This window comes from Pteronotus mesoamericanus, unplaced genomic scaffold (assembly GCF_021234165.1).
Source record: "Pteronotus mesoamericanus isolate MK-2021 breed Mesoamerican mustached bat unplaced genomic scaffold, CSHL_Meso_final contig_22, whole genome shotgun sequence".
In the NCBI taxonomy this organism is placed as follows: Eukaryota; Metazoa; Chordata; class Mammalia; order Chiroptera; family Mormoopidae; genus Pteronotus; species Pteronotus mesoamericanus.
Window position 1 is genome coordinate 8,905,850 of NW_026555090.1, and position 15,086 is coordinate 8,920,935.

Sequence of the window (15,086 nt, forward strand, 5' to 3'; positions counted from 1 at the left end):
TGTCCAATACCACGATTCCCCTGCCCGCAACGCCGCTCTACCCAGCTCTCGGGCTCCCTCCCCGCCCCCCGCACCAGGCTGCTGAGCTCGCAGGAGGGTGTCACACAGCCATAGAGCATCTGAGCCGTTGCACTCAGGACTCCCAGCCTCCCGGTGCTGCCCAGTTGTCCCTCAGCACCGGGGCCAGTCCAGGCCTGCCACTGCTTAGTGTAAAATGGGTCAGTAACAGGTACCCACCCCCCAGAGTCGGTGCCCGGGGTGCCCTCCCCAGTTCCCTGTACCTGGCCAGGCCATCCATCCCCAGGTGCTGTGGCTGCCACGGCTCAAAGACTCGCCTTCTGCCCGTGGACATTGCCTTGCCCAGGAATTAAACACCCTGTGCACCCACCCCGGGGGAGGCAGCACCAAGTCAGCGACTAGTTGGCACAGGTGTGTCGAAGTCTGGTCCTCTTGCCTCTAGACAGAGCAGCTCTGCAGCTGGGTCTACACCCAAGAGCTTTCCTTGGATCCAGCCAAGGCTGGCCTTTACCGGAGACCACATCCTTGCCCAGCACCTTTCCCACAGCCTACCTCTCTGACAGGTTTTCCGTGAAGGGTACTTCCTCAGTAAATTCTGGCCACCTGAGTCCCCGTCTCCGAATCTGCTTCCAGGGAGCCCAAGCGAAGACACTACCTCATAGGGTTATTGCGAGAACTAAATGTGCTAATATTTGTACATCTCTTTTAATAGTCCCTGGAACAAGTAAGCCTTCAAAATATGTCAGCATTTATTGTACTTAAATATCAGTGTTATTATTACACAAGAATGTATTGTGTCTACCAGCCATTGCCCCACTGAGAGCGTCCTGTACAGGGTGAGTTGGGAATTAGTCCAGAGTAAAATTAACTAGACAGAAGGCAGGTTTAGTTTTTTAATAAAAAGAACCCTGGCTGGAATATTAATCTACAGAGACAATGTAGAGAAAACTGCTGCCACTTGGTATGAAAAATACGTTGGCTGTTCGGGCAGCTGAAGATTGAGGTACATTTAGGGCTGTGGTCACGAACGCCTCGGTGGAAAGGGTCACCTTTCTGGCCAGTGTAGAGAAGAATGTCCTAATAGAGCTGTCAGATGAAGGAAGGACTGTTTCACCGCACTATGAGGTGCCCATCACAGGAGGCAACCACACTAAGGCTAGAGATGAGAAATCCCTGACCTGACCTATGTGGCTCAGTGTGTTGGGTATCATCTCACAAAGCAAAAGGTCACCGACTTGATTCCCAGTCAGGGCACATGCCTGGGTTGTGGGTTCGGTCCTTGGTTGGGGTGTAGTCTAGAGGCAACCGATATGATTGATATTTCTCTCTTGCATTGATATTTCTCTCCCTGTCTTTCTCCCTTGCTTCCCCGCTCTCTAAAAATAAATAAAATCTTTAAAAAAGAAAAAAGAAAAAGAGATGAGAAAAAAAAAATCCAGTCCAAGGAGGGGGTTGAATGAAACGACCTCTAAAAGACCTCATGGTCCTAAGACTTTAAGATTCTTTGAATTCTTGAATGTGTAAGACAGAGGGGCTCAGCCCCAGGAGCTTCATGCACACAGTGCACCCTCCCCTCTTCCCTTCCTCCCCACAGAGTGTGCTCGGGTGTTCCACACGGGCGGCGCGAGGCTGGTGCTGTGCGGGAAGAACTGGGAGAGGCTAGAGAACCTGTACGATGCCTTGGTCAGCGTGGCTGACCCCAGCAAGGTGAGGCCTTCAGCAGTCAGCCTGGGAGACTCGTGGGTGCCCTTAGCCTCCGTTGGGTGTTCAAGAGCTGCTCTTTGGTCATATGGGTGAGATCTGACACTTACTTGGGGGGAATGTAAGACAATGGCTTCCTTAATGTTGACACAGATGTGTCCACCGGTCATAAGGGGTCACCCCATTTGGATCACTTACCACGCCAGAAAGGTGTCCTCTAGCCACTGACTCCCCTCCACCCCCGTCCCAGTCTCTTTAAGTCAGATTCAAAGAGGATCCCGGAGGTAGGGTAGGTCACAGGAATAATACCTCAAATGATATTTTCTCCAAAGAAGTCATTGGAATGAAGTCCCCTTCTAAGAATTACCTGGGAGGTGCTCACATTTCAATGCCACTGCAGTTTTCAAAGCATTTCTGGAGAGCTGTCTAGGAAATTGCCTTCAAAGCTCTCTTTGGGATATTTTTTTTTTAAGTCTTTGCCCTTGATGTTGAATTTGGGTTTTGGAAATAGCCAAAAATAATTCAGATCTGAGTAGGGTATTTGAAAAGATGGAGCCCACAAGGTATGTTTCTTGGGATGTTATCAGGTACAGTATTGAGTAAAAATGGGATTCTGAGGTCAGCTGGCGGGGGAAACCTTGAGTTAAGCAAGCCAAGCTCGTCTGGTTGCTTGCTCTACCGCAGGACTTTTCAGAGCCTTTGATAGGCTAATGAGCATCGTGCACCTTCAAAAAGAACATTTAATGGATTGCATTTCCCAAACAAATTAGACCAGGAAACCCTCTTGTCCAAGTACATGTCAGGACTAGTGTTTAGTAAACGCTGAGATTGCATTTACGGCGTGGTATCGTCCATGTTCCCCACCCCCCATCCCCCTCTAAGCACAGTCTCCAAGGCCACCAGTGCCTAGGGCGGACCTCAGGGCCCGGCACACAGAGGGCGCTCCAGTCTCGTGTTGAGGGTATGATTTTGATCGGTAACAAAACGTGGCTACAAAGCTAGATGTGGCTGCAGGAGCACAAATGGGTAATTACAAAATACTCACAGGGATGCAAAGCACAGCGTAAGAATATGGTCAGTAATGTCGTAACAACTACATACAGTGTCAGATGGGAACTAGACTTACAGGGAGGTCACTTTGTAAGTTGCATAAATGTCTAGCCACTATGCTGTGCACCCAAAACTAATATAATATTGAATGTCAAGTATAATTGAAAATTTTTTAAAAAATTCTTTAGAGCCGAATGTGGTTTGTAAGCCAGTTTGGAAAGCAATTTCCCAGAAGCTCAGAAATGTTTTCAGCAACAACATCAGCCAGGAGCCAGCGCACAGCCTCCCCTGGGAAGGGCAGTATCCCTTGGATTTATTACTTGTGGCCTCGCGGCCTAAAGTTCAGACTGAGCAACTGCCTATTTGCATGTTGGAACTGTTGCCCTTGTTGCCACTGCTCTGGTCCCCGACGACGCCTTCTGCATCATTTTCCCTCCTCCCCTGGTCACTCCTGTGTTTTCCTATAACTTCCGGTAGTCATTTCATGTGCTCCAATTTTCTGAATTTCAAAAGGGGCGCTCTTTAGACTGAAGGGCCCCACGGCCTGAAGGGGGTGCTGTTCCCACATGTGCCCTGACCGTGTCATTGGTTCCACAGACATTCACCCCAAAGCTGATCCTCTTAGACCTCGCGGACGTCAGCTGCGTACAGGACGTGGCCAAAGAGGTCCTGGACTGCTACGGCTGCGTGGACATCCTCGTCCACAACGCCAGCGTGAAGGTGAAGGGACCTGCTGACAAGATCTCCCTGGAGCTGGACAAAAAGATCATGGATGCCAATTACTTCGGGCCCATCACGCTGACCAAAGGTCTCGTGAGTTTGACCTTCCTCTGCACTTCTGGGTCCGTGGCGGCTGGAGAGGGCTCTTTAATGTGGACAGATGGTCATCCAATTGTAGTGAAGTCTCCAGCCCCCCTCAGAAAAATCCTGACTGATGTGGTGGAAGCTTTCAACATTCTAACTGTAAATGTTGATAAAAGAAAAGGGATTTTGGAAGTATCTTACCGGTCTATTCCAACCTCCCGCCCTGTGAGGCCTTTTCCCCAAGCCCTTCGCTTTTCCCCTCTCTTCTTATTTATACCCACGGCTCCCTTCTAATCCCATTTCACATCTCTGGACCATTGTCTTCGTGCTTTGCATATATTTTGATATATCAGCCTTGCAGTTGATCTGCTTCTAACCATGACAGTTTTTTAAAGGTAAAGCTTCAGTCCTCAGTATTGAAGAAGAAAATGGTTAATCCCCAAAGTACAAGGGACCCAGAATACTGTCGATCCCTTTGCAAGAAACAGGGAGGCGGGAATCCCTTTTAAGTGTACATTGATGGTTCCTGTTTGGAGATTTTTCAGTGCCAAGGGCAAGTGCAGGTCTGACGCCTGGGGTGGGGTGGGGCAGGAAATGGCATAAACTAGAACCAAGAGTTGAAGCCCCCCCCCACCACACACACACACACACACACACACACACACACACACACAAAAGGTTATCTATCAAAGCAGAACTCCAAGAGGGGGAATGCAAGCAGGGAGAATTTCTACGTTTAGGGAGTGGGGCTCCTTAGTAGAGGCTGAGATATCATTTTAGAGCCATGATAATGGGTGGCATGAAAATAAAGAAAAAACGATATTCTGGCAGAAAGATGATCTCCCAGAGCTTCTGCAATGGTGCCCCAGAGATAACCGTTTCCTTCAGCCCAGTCCCTGGGGACACGCCAACCTGTGTCATTCAGTTAACCTCTGAGAGTTCGGGGCTCACTGGCAGCAAAGCGGGGATTGCAAAGAGTGCAGTGGAAAAGGCCGGGCTGGTTTATCTTCCAGTCGGGCCTCCCATTTGCTAAGAGACCTGAATCTACTCACTAGTTCCAGGTCTCACTTTGCCCAGCTCGGACATGCTCGCACTGGTTTAACTGACCATTCAGACTGTTCAATCTTTTAATTGTTGCCATATTCCTATTCCACCTGTACTGTTATTACTTCACATCTTTCTCTGAATTTTCCCATTGTTAATTTGTTTTAGGAGAAAATCTTTATAATGCCACCATAGATTAAAAAACTTTTCTCTCTCCACAAATGAAAGAAAACCTGAAATCAGAACAAAGTGCACAGTAAATTCTCCCAAGACACAGGGCTGAGGTCCCTTCCCTCTTTACTAAAAGACGAGCACAGGCAAGGCCGTGTTCAAGACACACAGAATCAATATGAGGCCTCCTGCTGGAGCCGACGAGGGAATGAAAAGGGATTACCTTCCTCACTGTTGAAATCAGTGTCACTTCCTGCCCAGGGGCGGGCCCCTGAAAATCACGCAGCACTTCACCCGCTGCGGCCAGCCCACTCTTAGGAAAACTGGGTGAACGATGGCTGGGGGCCCAGGCCAGAGTCACCCTGGTACCAGGGAGGCAGAGGAGCCCTGAGCGGGGGAGGGGCTGGGGGACAGGTCTGCCTGCTGCCGCCAACTTGGTCTCAGGTTCTTCACCCTCATTGTCCTGCGCCTTCCAGCCCTGCTCCCCAACATGATCTCCCGGAGGACAGGCCAAATCGTGTTAGTGAACAACATCCAGGGGAAGCTGGGAATCCCGTTCCGCACAGCTTGTAAGTCGCCAAGATGAAAACGTTTTGTCTTATGTTGTACATCTTATAACACGAGAGGTGTCGTGTCAAGGCGTAAGCCTGTGGTTGCCTGGGAGAAGGAGGCCCAGAAAGGAAGTGGTTTGCTGGTTTTTCTCTCATCCCTTCGGTTCCTATTTTTGAGCACCTATGGCAGGCAAGTGACTACCGGAGACGCTGAGACTTGAAAGACAAGGTCCCTTTCCCCCTGGAAGTTCATGCCTCCCATGAGGGCAATCACACGAGGGTGGTCAGGACATGCCATGATGCAGGTCACCCTCCTGACATGGGTGCACAGCCCCGGCTCAGTTGCCACTATAGATTTTACACCTCACGTAAATGGAACCGTGCGATGTGAGGTCCTTGCTGGCCGGCTTCTTCCACTCAGCGTGGCGTTTCGAGGTTCCTCCACGGGGTAGCGTGTGTCAGGGCTTTGCCCCTTTGTACAGCTGAAGAATAGTCAGCTGCATGGACACGCCGCGTTTTCTTTATCCATTCATCCGCTGGTGGGTATTTGGGTTGTTTTCACTTGGGGGCCATTATACATAATGCTGCTATGAACAGTCCAGTACAAGTGTTTGTGTGGACACATGTTTTCATTGCTCAGGTGGGAGCTCTATGCTTCAGTGGCTAAGGGACTGCCAGACAGTTTTCCAAAGCAGCTGCCCTATTTCAACACCTTCCTGGGAAGGAATGGGGAGTCCTGCTTGGGCCGGGCATTTTACATACGTGTTCTCTTTGGATCTGCACAACAACTTGGCAAGGATGACATTATCCCCATTTTAAAGATAAGAAAACTGAGCCTAAGGAAAGTAGAGTGATTTGCCCAAGGCCACACGGTAGGCAAGTGGTAAACTGGATCCAGCCCCAGCTCCGCCTCTGCCCAGCCCTTCACAGAGGCTTTCTTTTCCTCGCCTGTGAAGCGAGGCGCAGGCCCTGTGGCCTCGGAGGCCTCTTGCAGCGGAGCTTATAGGGATGCACATCTGGGCCTCAGCTCCCATGCTCCTCCCGGGAAGCGGGGGAGGGGGTGGTCCACACCCATGCCTGCCTGGTTTCTCTTCCAGATGCGGCCTCCAAGCACGCTGTGCTGGGCTTCTTTGACTGCCTCCGAGCTGAAGTGGAGGAATACGACGTGGTCGTCAGCACTGTGAGCCCCACTTTCATCCGGCCGTACCATGTCCGTCCAGGCCCAGGAAACTGGGAGGCCTCCATTTGGAAATGTGAGCTTTTCAAGGGGAGCCAGAGGAGCAGGAGCTGGGGGGCTTCCAGAGGGTTTCACTGGACCTGGGGGGTTGTTCCTGAAGCACAAAATGGAGTGGGGGGCCCCCAAACTTCAATCCAGAGACACCAGATAGAGAGAATCCTAACCTGCAACCAGCTGACCAGGGCCCAGCTGGAAGCCACGCCCACTCTACAGCTGAGGAAGCTGAGGAGCCCAGGGGTAAAGTGTCACCCCAGGGCCCCAGGGTCAGGGGCGGGCAGGGCTGGCCAGGAGCCCACAACTGCAGGCTGGGCACATGCGGTCCCATCTCCGAGCACGCAGAGGCCCCGCCCGGCTCGCCCAGCTGAGGCCTTGCCCCCTGACCCCTGCCCTCCTGGGGCTCTGTAGTTTTTTTCAGGAAACTGGCCTATGGGGTGCACGCAGTGGACGTGGCCGAGGAGGTGATGCGCACTGTGAGGCGGAAGAAGCAGGAGGTGTTCATGGCTAACCCCATCCCCAAGGCCGCAGTGTACGTGCGCACCTTCTTCCCCGAGTTCTTCTTCGCCGTGGTGGCCTGTGGGGTGAAGGACAAGCTCCACGTCCCAGAGGAGGGTTAGCCACAGGGGGGTAGCGGGCCACCCTGACGGGAATAAAAACTTTCCTGGCCTGTGCTGGTTCTGTTCTCTCAGCACGGGAAGTGGGGTGGGCAGCAGGGCCCACACAAGCCATCCTCTAATCTGCCCTCCCTGGTGGGAGATGTTCGCCTCCCCTCAACCCCCCAAGGCTGGCCTAGAGGTCTCTGGGTGTCTCCACTCAGCATTCCCAGGACACACTTTCAAAAGCTTCTCAACTTGGAAGGGTGACAACTGAGCAGAAAAACAGGAGCCAGAATGGATCTAAGTGTGGCCCCCTCGAACCCCCCAGCCCAGCACACACGCTGTGGCCATCAGCCCGAGCAGGAACTCACTCAGAAAACCACTTCCATCTTATTAAGGGGGATTTGCCCACATCAGCCTCCAACAGAAGCAGGACTTGGCAACCCTTAAGGGCAGCCCTGCCAAATAGAACTTTCTGCAATGATGTGTCAATGTAAGACACGTTGAAACCTGTAAGAATTTTTATGACTTTATTTGAGCCAAACTGACCACAATTGCTGGGAAGCAAAATCTGAACAGTCGGAGAAAATGCTCCAGAGAATGGCAGTTTTGTACTTCATTTTATACATTACAATGAAGGGATTACACGAAAGCCATTGGTGATAGATTAGGAAGGTGGGAGAAAGCAAAGCAGGGAGGGGGAAACCTTTAGGACTGGGTAAAACGTAAAATGGGGGGACACAGACTTCTTTTACATCGATGGGTACAAGATAGGTAACAGTCAACAATTAACGTGGTAACAATGAGGGTTTTATGGTCTCTGCCCTGGAGCAGGGGTTGTGCCCTGAGGGGTCTGGAGAAAGGAAATCACCCTGACATTCCCAAGGTGTGTTACCATAGATGCACAAAGACAATAGACAGGCCCAGGTAAGGAAAAGACTGTCCTTTGCCAGGGAAGGTGCCCCAAGGACGGGACTACCCACCGAGGCTCGCCTTCAGTCAGTTTTAGTTTTACTCCGTCCTGTGTGGTTACTTTGGTCCCGCGGTTTGTAAGGCCGCCTCCCAGGCCTCCCTGAGCTTGTCAGGTTAGTAATGCAGCCCCTTTCGTCCACAGATGGAAACGTTCTCTCATCTGCGTTGTTCAATGTGGCAGCCACACGCCACGATTGCTGGGGGTGGCTGCTGAGCACTTGAAATGTAGCCCATGCAACTAAGAAATCGGATTTTCAGTTTTGCTTAATTTTAATTAATTTGAATTTAAATAGCCACACGTGGCTGGCAGCTGCCGCTGGCTGGCCGCAGAGCAGAGCTGGGACTCTCCGTCCTGGAGGTGCCCGGAATGAGCCCCTCCCTGGGTGTCATTGGTCGGATGGGGGCCCAGGCACAGCTGTTTTTATGAAGTTTCTCAGTTGATTCAAAGGCACAAAAAATATTCAGAACTTCCGCCCCGGTCTATCTACCTCTTTCCAGCCTTTGCAAAACCCATCTAAAACTGCCATTCTTGTTACTGATGTGTGTTTCTCTTAGTTTAATTTTTCGTATACAAGACAGTTCATGATTCTTGGGATCTTGGGAAGCATAGGGGTACACTTTTTGCACTAATATTGTAACTGCACCTTCAAACTTTTCTAATATTTATAGATGAAAGAGGACCCAAATTTCCTCCCTGAACCCATGCTATTTACAAAATTAACACACATACAGTACACATACACACATGCATAAACCTTAATTTAAAAAGCAAAATACCAAAGGTCACATGATCACTGCAGAACCTGGCCAATCCAGAATAAGGCTGATGGTCAGTATGCAGCACCAGAATTTAGGAGAGTCAGCTAAGAAGCAGGCAGGACAGGCTTAGAGATAGCAAAAAAAAAAAAAAAAAAATGGTTGGGTTTTCTTAAAACATTTTGTTATTGTTGTCGAGGGATTGGGATGGTATAGGGGTTCTCAGGCCAGAATCATTGGAGGGCTGGTGGGAGCTTAGGGTAGAGGGGGAAACAACAGAGGCAAAAAAAAAAAAAAGGCTAAAACTTGATTGGTGGCCAGAGACAGAGATGGCAGCTTCAGGACAAGTACGGGCAGAGCCACAGCCACAGGCAGCCGTCCTAAAGGTGCACTGAGGCCGGACACCAGGCGGAGCTTGGCTGCGACTCAGACTCAGGCAGGCAGTGGGGCTCTGCCTCTTCTCAGGCGAGTTTGTTGGTGAGCGACGGCCACAGGTGGCCGCAGGTCGCCAGGTTCTTGGTGATCACGGACAAAAAATTAAACCGAACACAGAGTTTATAGCAGAAAGTGAGAAAGAGCAGATTTATTAAGCCACACAGAACATGGGAGCAGGCCAACTCTGAGCAGAGCAGAGCAAAGAAGAGCCCAACAGCAGCAGCAGCCGCCACAGTAGGAGCAGCCTCGAACTCAGGAGCGAGAGGGCTTTATTCCTTAGGGTGGGTCTCCCACGATTTCCTTGATTGGCTACTGAGAAGGGGGTCCCACGATGCTAATTTATTATAATGTTATTATAATGAAGCAGAGGTCAGGTAACATCTTCCGCACAGGCGCATTCCTGATTCACTAGGATTCAAAGCTTTTCCAGATGCAGAAACTACTAGTCCTAGAACAAGGTCCCCGCCCTTTGTCCATGGCCTTTACCTTAGCCCTGGGGCAGCTCTGGAGTTTCCTGCTTCCTATGTCCTGCCTGAAGGGATGATCCTTTGGTGGGGTGGGGGTGGACAGGCAGGGAGGGACGCTTCCCCACCTGCACTGAGCTTCATTCTGGGAGAGCAAGGACTTGGAAGCGAAGGAAGACCTCAGACCCCTGAGGATTCCCTGAAAGTCGGAGCAATGGAGTGGGAATAAGTTCCTCCCTAGTTAGTGGGTGTGCTCCGCTGTTCCCCTGCGGCCCGGCAGAGGGCGCCCTGCAGCCAAGGGGATCAAAGACCGACCTGCAGGTGGACCCAGCTTCAGGACTGAATATTCCACACACCAAAATCCCTGAAGTTGAAATTCCTGTCCATGGGCCTTTGTATCACTCTGACTGGATCCTCTTACTAGCTTTCAGGTGTCCAGTCACGCTCAGCTGCCCTCTCAGGATGGAGTATCTCGCCAGCATTGAGGGGGGAAAGTGTTGGCAATATGAGGAATGGCCACCAGGTGTCACTGTGGCTCCAGACCTATTTTACAGCGACTTTTTTCTGTGAAATACTGTAGAGCTCAGTAGTACTAATCTCACAACATTGTATGCACTTCATAATCTCCAATGAGCATTCCATTCACCTCCAATATCTCGTTTGGTCTTCACATCAATTTTGATTCACTAGAAGAACTGACAAATCCATTTCACAGATGAGAAAACTGAGGGTAATCCTGCTCTGCGATACTCTAGACCGACCTAAGGCAGACCAGGAATGGGGAGGCGCTGGGACAGAGCAGGACTGAACCCCAGAGGCCAGTGACTGTCTCAGACCACAGAGCGACGCTGCAGAGCTTGATACAGACCTCACTACTCCATGTGGGTGGCATAAGTGTGGTTTTCTGGTTTTTCTCCCCAAATCTACAAAATTTTTTCAATTGGAACAAGTAGGAAAGCATAAAGACACAGAGGAAAAGCAATCACGTATCCTGGCACACCCTGTTACCGTGCGGGCACTCCTCGGAAGAGCACGGTATCTTCAGAGCTGCGAGCACAGGGTTGGGAGCTCCAGGGCCGCCCGAAGGATGGCGTTCGGGACGCCGCCGGCGCAGACGCGCTGCGGCGAACGGCCAGCCAAGCGCCGTCGCGGGATGTGCCTGCTTGCCCTCCGGATCTCTGCGTCCAGCAGACGGGGGACTGCCGCAGAAGGCGCGCGCGGGTTCAGCCGTTGCTGGCTGGCTGGCTGGCTGGTAGGCAGACAGTGAGGCCGGAGGAGCCGGTCCCCCAGTTTGCTCTCCACCAGGCTGCTGTGACTTGGTTGCAACTCACCACTGAAAGCCACAGCCCCGGTCAGGCAGCGGTGCCCTCAGGTGACCCTCTGGAACTGCTCCTTCCCTTTGCCCCTGCAGGTGTCAGGGTGTTGACAGCTCCTGGCTGTTGCTGGCCCTGGGTGCTGCATCACCTTGTTGGTTTCCCTGAACCTTGACCACATCTCCATAACTAGTTCCTTCCTTAAATTCTCAGGGACAGCTCATGAAAAGATATGTGGAAGTCTTAACCCCCAGTACCCTAGAAATGTGACCTTATTTGAAAATAAGGTCATGGCAGATGTAACTAGTTAACATGAGGTCATACTGGAGCAGGATGGGACACTAATTCAACCTGGCGGACATGCTTTTAGAAGGGAGCCGTGTGAAGACAGGCGCACAGGAGACCCACGTGATAACCAAGGCAGAGGGATCGCAGTGACGCAGCTGCGAGCCACAAAATGCCAGGGGTGGCCAGCCAACCCCCGAAAGCCAGGAGGAGGCAAAGGAGGGTTCTCCCTGCAGGTTTCAGTGAGGGCGGGGCCCTGCCCAGCCTGTCAGTTCTGACTTCCAGCCCCCAGAGCGGAGACATGTGAGTCACCCAGGGAGTGGCAATTTGTTGCAGGGTGTATCTCTGTTTCCAGCCTGGATCTGGATGGACACAGCCAAAACCCAGAAGAATTGTGAGACTCCCTTGGGAAGAGTCAAAACCAGAGGAAGCAGGGCCGATCTCCGCAGCGGACACAGCATCCCCCCCGACCCGGGGCATTTACCGAGCCCACAGTCACAGCCGGCTCCGTGCGCCATGGGAGGATCAAGCAGCTCCTAATCAGAGGGGCATGTTCCAGAATCACCAGTGGACATTTCAGACAGCAAAGTGTGCTCCTCTAGGGTAGAACTATTGTCTCCAGGATATTCCACCAGGATATATCCATACTGGGACGTCCCCGGCCCCAAGACAAATCCACTCAGTGGCATGCGTCTTACTGCAATCAGCAGAGCACTTGGCTGTAAGGGCAGGGCTCACAGGGGCACAGAGGCTCAGATACGCTGAGGGCCTGGTGCCTGGAAGGAGGAGGGTCCAGTCAGCCGGGTCCATTGCAGGGGTATGGACCCCGGGTGAGCAGCCCAGCTCCACCAACCAGAAAGAGGTGGTCTGCCCGGCCAAGGAAGACCGCGCCAGCTCTCAGCCTGCCTCCCTACCCTTCCTGGAAGCAGATGGGATAACTCACCAGAGTGAATTGGTAGGTTAGTGGAGACACTCCACAACCCAATCAAAGGGGACGGTGAGCCACCCTGGTTGTCCCTGGCCTCTTGCGCTTGTTACCTCTCTGTCCCCTGTTGCTGACCATTTGAACCCTTCAGAAATCAAATGCTATGTCAGTTATGAGTTTTGGGGTTACAAGTGGCAGAAACCCACCTCAAACATTTATTCACCTAAGTAACTGGAAAGGCCTCCTTCAGGCATAGTGAGATCCAGGCATCCAAATGGTGCCACCAGACATCCGTTCTTTTTTTTTTCCTTGCCCTTTTTTTTTTTTTTTTTTTTTTTTTGTCTCTCAGCTACATGCACCACTGGTGGGCTTTACTCTCAACACGCCCTCCCCATCACCATGACAAGCTGGACACCAGCAGCCCCAGGCTCACATCCTAGATGTCAAGTAGAAAAACTCCTCATTCCCTGCCATTCTAGCTGAAGTACTGGCGCTCTGTGGGCCACATGTCTATCCTGAAACAACCACCATGTCCCGATGGCCCAGGCCTGGCCGCGTGTCCATTCCATGGCAGTGGCGTGGGGCAGCTCTGTCTGACCAGGAACAGAGTCCTCCCCCTGCCCCCGCAATAAGATGCTCTTACAAGAAGAAAGGGAAAATGTATTTTGCAGGCAAAACAGCCTTCTTTGGTAGACATTTATATCTGGAAAAGATGAGGGAACTAACATACACTGAGCATTTGTAACCTTCCTGCTACCTTACTAGGTAATTTCACACATTATGCTCCCAGCGGGCTCCCAGCATTGTCATTATTAGTAGGTTCCATGTCTACCAGCGAGGAGGCAGAGGCTCAGGAGGCTGGGCAGATAATTAAGCCAAAATGATGCAGTTGGTCAACAGCAGAGCTGCGATTGATGGGGGGAGGTGGCTGGAGCACTCGCAGATGAAGATGATCAATAATCTGTCAGCGCTTTCCAGGTAAGAACCAGGCGAGGTTTCCACGTGTGGATCACCACTGACTTCCGCCCCTCAGCCCAGTGGCCTTGGACGACAGCGGTATAGGGGAAGTCTAGGTTGCAAACATCAGCCAAGGAGCTTCCCTTACGAAGGCTGAGCTACAGTGGGTAAGTTGGGACTAGCTAGCGCTCTATCGGTCTGAAGGGGAATGTCCAGGTATATAAATAACAGAATCTGGAAGACTCAGCAGAATCTTTTGGTGTCTGTGACGCATCCCTTCCCTGTCCCTCATTCTGGCTGCAGCTATGGTGGGAGGCTGCTGGGCACGTGGACGGCATTCCGCCTTACCACTCCACTCTCCTGTCCCGAGCTTTCTCTAAAGCATGCAAGTTCCATCAGCCCTTGCAGGTGAAGTCCAGATCACAGAGTTTCAGTCCCCAGGGGCAACCCTCAGTCAACAGGGAACAGAGTTGGTGGTCAACAACCCAACCTCTCACCCTGTGGAGGGGCAAATCTGAGGCAAGTCTATATGGCTTTTCACAAGGTCTGCAAAGGGAATGAACCCAGTTGCTCAGAGGACAACCAGCTCTATTGGCTTTTTCTCCTGCCCGATCTCTCCCACCCAACCCCAACTCCCTGCTTCTTGGGGTCACCTTGCCCATAACTACCTCCTCCCAGTCCTTGCCTCGGGCTCTGCCTTCAGGCAAACGCCAGCTAAGACCAAAGACTTTGGAGGTGGCACCATTGGAGGTGGGTCAACAACTTAGGGATCAATAGTTTGCAAGAAATTGAAATGTATTCAGATTTCATTGAAAGGGGAATTAAGATAAGGGGAATCTCTCAAAAACAAAGCACCAGGATTCTTAGAAACTGGAATATTTTGGGACTGGTCTTTCTCTCATTCTCATTCTCTCCCTCTCCCGTCCCCCACAGGATGTCCTGTCTGATTCTTTTAGTGGGACGTCCCCAGCCCCATTTCTCTCTTCTTCCTGCAGGTCGTCTCCCTCCATTCAGTCATGACTTTTGTTCCCACGCAGCTCTGGCTGACAGGAGTCCTTGACTTGCTGAGAGTCGAATCCGACCCTGAAGCTACAGAGTCTCAAAACCGAGTCTCCAGAGCAAGCCGACTCATCTCTCAGAGGCACCCCGCCCCATTCCAATTTTCTGAGAAAGAAAAGTTGGTCCAACTTGTGTAAAATGTTCACCCCTTATTCCATCACCTCTCAGGCTGTCCCCTTCCCATTCAGGTGGGTGGGCTCAGCTCTCCAAGAAAGGGGTGAGGGAGAGGAAGTAATGCCTAGCCTAGGAAGCAGGACAGGGCTAGGCTTCAGAAAGGCCCAGGCGGCCACAGACGGGAGAGCAACTGGTGCGGCGCCGTCAGGCTGGGGGACGCCCCGAGGAGGCTGCCACAGTAATGTGGGTGGCTGCCAGGGAGGGTCGGAGGCGGGAGGATAGAGACCGACACAAGCAACGCAACAACTGTGGAACTGGCAACTGATTGGGAGTGAGGGATGGGGAGAAATGAGGTCAGAGATGACCGGGGGCTCTTCCTGGGGTATGGAGGGCCAGCCAGAGGCGAAGATGCTGACGTCTGAAATACCGTGTTTGGAGCAGGATATTCTATGTTCACCTGAATCCAGAAGCTCGATCTACTTCCTTGAGTGATAAATATTTGGGGCATTCCTTGGTTCTGCCTAATGAAATATGGTTATTATATAAAATTAAATTCTGAACAAATTGAGTTAAATTTCACTCCCAAATTTACGCAGTCACCTGAGGCTTTGTAGAAGTGACCTATAACAATGGATCG

The 15,086-nt window shown here is 51.6% G+C and overlaps 1 protein-coding gene across 1 annotated transcript in view; it reads left to right on the top strand.

Moving 5' to 3' along the window:
* DHRS7C (dehydrogenase/reductase 7C) overlaps positions 1–15,086 on the top strand; it is a 51,396-nt gene that overhangs the window by 7,147 nt on the left and 29,163 nt on the right. Inside the window, exons 3-7 of the mRNA XM_054571251.1 lie at positions 1,613–1,725; positions 3,367–3,577; positions 5,265–5,357; positions 6,437–6,592; positions 6,982–7,241. Coding sequence (XP_054427226.1) covers positions 1,613–1,725; positions 3,367–3,577; positions 5,265–5,357; positions 6,437–6,592; positions 6,982–7,190 — 782 coding nt within the window. The 3' untranslated portion in view covers positions 7,191–7,241. The remainder of the gene's footprint in view (positions 1–1,612; positions 1,726–3,366; positions 3,578–5,264; positions 5,358–6,436; positions 6,593–6,981; positions 7,242–15,086) is intronic.